Source organism: Eurosta solidaginis, chromosome 5, assembly GCF_040869045.1.
Source record: "Eurosta solidaginis isolate ZX-2024a chromosome 5, ASM4086904v1, whole genome shotgun sequence".
Lineage (NCBI taxonomy): Eukaryota > Metazoa > Arthropoda > Insecta > Diptera > Tephritidae > Eurosta > Eurosta solidaginis.
The window spans coordinates 97,542,562-97,547,997 of record NC_090323.1 but is presented as its reverse complement, the minus strand read 5'-3'; the positions used below and the strand labels follow the sequence as shown (position 1 = coordinate 97,547,997).

Here is a 5,436-nt window from a genome sequence, read left to right as displayed (position 1 = left end):
GGACATTAGCAATGAACATCTTAGTGTGGAAAGAGAAACCGAGGATACCGCCAGAATGATTCGAAATAATATTATGTTATCCATTTGATCAATTTGTTATTCATTCAGTCTTTTATTTGGCTAAAATAAATACTCATAACAAAAATATCACTTCATGGCTCTTAAAATTAAATTTGGCCTTTTTTCATTCAGGTTTGCGTTATTTAAATGTTCCTAAAACTTATTATAAATGTAAAGTAAAATATCACTTCATATCAGGTAAACTAGAACTAGAAACTAAAATATCTTTTCATTAAGAACTTTAAACTAAAAATATTTCCGCTAAAAAAAAAAACAGGTTTTCATCGTGAAAAAAAAAAATAACTAAAATATTTACATATTTGTTGAGCGGCTCAATTTTTTAATATTTAGCTTTGCAATTTCTGCCTTCAACGCACATAGCTCGCTTGCTTCCTGTGCTAGCTTCTTGTAAAGCAAATATTTTTTTTGCCTAATCTCCAGCAATTTTTCGTTGATTTTATGCATTTTGTGTGCTGTCCTCTCCAGCCGATCAATTTTTTTTTTAAGTTTTTTTTGCGTTTCTGTCTGCTTGGTTAGAAGCTCCAGACGCTCAGTCTCAACATTGCCACGCCGGCGAATTCGTGATCCTGACGGAGTGAAAAGCTCGCCAGCGTTTGAACCAGTGGGCTCCCTAGTCGTGGACGCGGACATGCAGACATGGTGTTACCATGCTCTTCGTCATCGCTAGCCGGTGGCATATTCTCCGTCCCGAAAGCTCGACCACTAGGTGTAACTTGGCTTCTTATGTAGATCAGTTGCGCAACACTTTCCTCTAGCGGGCTTAGAGATTTTTCTTGCGACGGACCTCCGCCGGTTGCAACAAGATTGTTGCGGTTGTTGGACAGCTTTCTTTTTAAATTCGCTTTATAATGTACCCAAACCTAAAAGAGAAATATATGTATACATATGTAAAATGTCAATGCGCTTTTAATGTGTTTATCTATTTTCACAACTCTACATACACGTGTCCACTCCGATGCAGTTCTTGTCGGTGGTCCAAAACTATTTAGCTCTAAGGCGAATTCCTCCCATATTTCCTTCACTCTATTTTGGCTGCATCCGAACTGCGGCTTGCCTCGTCCAAATTCGGGACGTCGCTCCATAAGTTCAATCAGTCTTTCAATTTGATCCTTCGTTGAAATTTTGTTCTTTCTATAAATATGTACAAAATTGTTGATTATAAAATTTGTTTAAATTAATTTTAAAAGGTTTAATTACCCGCTTTCCATTTTTTTTATAATTTTCTTTCCAAACAACTGCAAAATTTTCTAAGACAACTGCTAGTAATCAGTTGTCCGATTTTGACGTGTTTGACAACTACACCAACACAAGGTTGTAAACGGTAATGCCACAAAAAGTTGTTAGACAAGACAACTCAACCGACATTTTTGTTTGACAGGTTGAGTTGTAATCCGTAATAACAAATTGCGAAATTTCAACTCAACCAGAGTTGAGTTGTAAACGATAATAGGGGCATTAAAAAGAAAATGTTGGTAGACGAAAAATTAAAATAGTGGAAGAAGTTGGTAGATATGTTTCCAAGAAAACAATAGCTACACTTTATATTTGTACAAAACAATTCATATTTTATTGTAAAACAAATAAAGCACATTTCACGGAAATAACACTTAAAAAAACACGTAAAAAAATGTATGTAAATTTGTATATGTATATATAAATAGCTTATGACATCTGATTGATGAGCCAGCACCGCCTAGGGACTTAAGGAGTCATCTCTGTAAGCATTTTGAGGAAATACGGCACTTGAGGACTCAGCCGTATGAAGTAAAAAAACACAAGCAGTTCCTTGGTGAACTCCACAAACAGGCGTCGGACCTTTATGCCGGGAATTGCCCGGTGAATCCAGTACTCGGGGAACAGTACCCAAAACTTGCGGAAGAGGAACGCATACTCCCCAGGGAAACGCGAGTTACTCTGGCTCAACTTCGTTCTGGATACTGTAACAGGTTAAACTCTTACATATCCAGAATCAACCCCAACATAGAAAATGTATGCCCTGCTTGCAATGTGTCTCCACATGACACCAACCATCTCTTTAATTGTAATGTGGAACCAACGCCTCTAACACCCCTTTCCTTATGGTCCACCCCTGTTGAAACGACAAGTTTCCGTGGACTCCCGTTAGAGGATATTGATGACAATTTGTGATCGGTCGCAGCTATTAGGTGGGGCGAAACATTGCTACAACAACAACAACAGACCAAAATTATATCCGCGCAAAACACTTATGTTCACAATTTTTTTTGTGGGTACACAACATTACAACAACCATATGAAAATCGCCTACTTCAACTGCAAATGTCTTCCGACAGAGATACAATTTTCTGCCTTCGGATTATTGGTGTCGAAGTCAATATGCGCCTTTTGACACTCCTCTCGATATTTTTGTTAGCGTATTAGCAGTCGACCCCTCAACTAGACTTTTATCTTTTTCCTGACCAAGGACTGTTGTTTTCTCTCATTTCAGTGTAACCCCATTTAATTTGTTGTGTCCCCACAAATTGTCATCCTCTCAGCAGCTCCTTGCAGCGGGAATGCGCCATACTCTCCTGCTCCGGGAAGGTTCCGAACCTAATCCGGGTCCGTCTCCTGACCCCGGTCCTAAAAAATGGTTTTGCTGCGTCTGCCGGAAAAGAATATTTTTATGACGGTTATACTCTTGTCAGTGTGTCGCGTGCAAGGGATGGTTGCATCGGACAGGTTGTGCTGGGCTATATGCCAAAAACGGACGTCCTCGTAATTTTTATAAATCTTTTGCGGCTCCTTGCTGTTCACGCCCAAGGGCGTTCCTTAGTCTGCGCCTTAGAGCTCCCACTACCTTCCAGCAGCTCTGCTGCTCAGTAAGCCACAACAAGTACCCGCTGCTGCTCGCGCCCTGCGGCACCGCCAGCTCATACGGCCCCTATTTTCCGGCAGCAATCGTAGGTCAGGGAAACAGACTCTTAGTCCCTACCAGTGCACTGACCTTTAAAAGGAAAATGTTGGTAGACGAAAAATTAAAATAATGATAGAAGTTGGTAGATATTTTTCCAAGAAAACAATGGCTACACTTTATATTTGTACAAAACAATTCATATTTTATTGTAAAACAAATAAAGCACATTTCACGGAAGTAACACTTAAAAAAACATGTTAAAAAAAATTTATGTAAATTTGTATATGTATACATAAATATCTTATGCCTATATGATACTTGCTTTTTTCCTTTATTTTGAGCTTGAAATACTGACGAAACCGATATGTCTAATTACGACAACAATTTTCCAATGTACCAGTATTTTTCTGTCACGCTGGCATGTTATCGTTTACTTAAAACTTTTTTATTTTCTTTCAAAATTATTCATAAAAAACTGATGAAAATACGCAGGAAAATATTTGCGAGTAGATCACTACTACTTTATTTCATAAACAAATTTATTTCTTGTATTGAATTTGTGCACAAATTTTTCAAAAAAAAAAAACAAATTGTCAAAAAAAAAAATTGTCAGAAAAAAACAAAAGAAAAATCTAGTGCCATATGGGTGTTATTAAACACAAGGAACAAAATCATCTTCTACAAATTAAAATTATTTATAAAATCATTTTAATTCAATTGGAGGCTGAAATAAAGTCCGTCCGATACAATACTCTTGAAATGCTTGAAATTTTTAATCCATTACGCTTGGCGGTTTTTATACCGTTCAATATAGAGAACGACCTTTCTACGGCTGCACTACTTTGAGGTAATATTGCTAAGGAGCACATTTATTCACTAAAATTGTCAAACAAATTTTCTTATAGAAGACTTTTCCGTTCCCAATTTTAGCCACCCTTAAGAATAACGTCGGAAAATATCTTTTCTATTTTTTCCTTATCATATAACATTAATGATGTTGTTGTAACAGTGCTTCGCCGCACCCAATAGGTGCGACCGATCACAAATTGTCATCAATATCCTATAACGGCAGTCCAAGGAAACTTGCTGTTTCAACAGGGGTGGACCATAATGTGAGGGGTGTTAGAGGCGTTGGTTCCACGTTACAATTAAAGAGATGGTTGGCGTCATGTGGGGACACATTGCAAGCAGGCATACATTTTGTATGTCGGGGTTGTTTCTTCTGGATAGGCAAGAGTTTATCCTGTTACAGTATCCAGATCGAAGTTGAGATTTAGTGACTAGCGTTTCCCTGGGGAGTGTGCGTTCCTATTCCGCAAGTTTTGGGTACTGTTCTTTGAGTACTGGATTCACCGGGCAATTCCTGGCATAAAGGTGCGACACCTGTTTGTGGAGTTCACTGATGACCTGCTTGTGTTGTTTTTTTTTTTGCTTCATACGGCTGAGTTTTCTGGTGCCGTATTTCCTCAAAATGCTTACGGAGATGACTCTCGGTAGGTATACCTGTCGTAAGAGGTGACTAAAATACCATATTAGTAGTATGTAAAAGGGGGTTCCAACCAATTTTGTATGGGAAAAATGGTGCAAGGAAAGCATATACACACACACACATATATATATAGGTTTGTGTTCTGGCTAACTTCCGCTAGGTGTCGCATCCCTTCTTCCGGTTTGTGTTCTGGCTAACTTCCGCTAAGTGGAGCATAAGAAAAAGCTTAGAGCTTTTCACTTTTAGCAGAGCTTTGCCGTTCAGGAGAGGATCGTTAATTGGGGGGCCCTACATTTTTAAAGGGCCGCAAATTTTTAAATGTCCCCTCATATTTCTGATGAGTCCTAGACTTCACCCGAGCCGTTTTAAAGAGTCCCATAGATTTCTAATCCAGCAACTGCTCCCCAATCCCCGCACCCACCCGCCTTTTTTCTCGTCTACAAAAAGTAGAAGTTTAACACCTGTAGTACCGCCCAACCCCAAACCCCCAACCCCCACCCCCCATTTTTCTGGTCTTCAAAAAGGAGTCGATGGGCCCTTGTAGTACCGCCCCCTTTTTTCTCGTTTGTAAAACGGGCCTGTCGGGTACCCGATCAGGGGCAGATTGTTAACTAAAGGTTATGTTAATATTGAGCTCATGATTTTCTATTATTGAACATTTGTGTGACCATGCCGTTACATATGATTGTTTGATTGTAAGTTTGTGTACACATGCTGTTGCTGGTTCATATATATGCATGTGAGAATTTCATAATTCCATTGGGGCTCCTTAAAAATGGGAGCATATACATAAATTATATTTTTTTAAATATGAGTATTGAACATTTTGTGTACATGCCATCACATATGTTTGCACAAGGGAATTTTATTAAACCACACTGATAAGAAACCTCAACCCTACAACATTGCAACATATTTATGTGTATATATATGTAAATAAAACTTCGTGCTGTATTTCATTTAATTAAATTCGTTATCAGAATTTTCCGCA

At 38.4% G+C, this 5,436-nt stretch overlaps 1 protein-coding gene across 1 annotated transcript; it reads right to left on the bottom strand.

The window, feature by feature from the left end:
- Positions 1–223: 223 nt before the first annotated feature.
- On the bottom strand, positions 224–1,375 carry LOC137254513 (uncharacterized). The gene is made up of 3 exons (XM_067792227.1): positions 1,279–1,375; positions 1,023–1,212; positions 224–941 (listed from the first exon to the last, which is right to left on the bottom strand). The coding sequence occupies exons 1-3, from the start codon at positions 1,287–1,289 to the stop codon at positions 594–596; spliced, it is 549 nt and encodes a 182-aa protein (XP_067648328.1). The 5' UTR covers positions 1,290–1,375; the 3' UTR covers positions 224–593.
- Between the last annotated feature and the right edge of the window lie 4,061 nt (positions 1,376–5,436).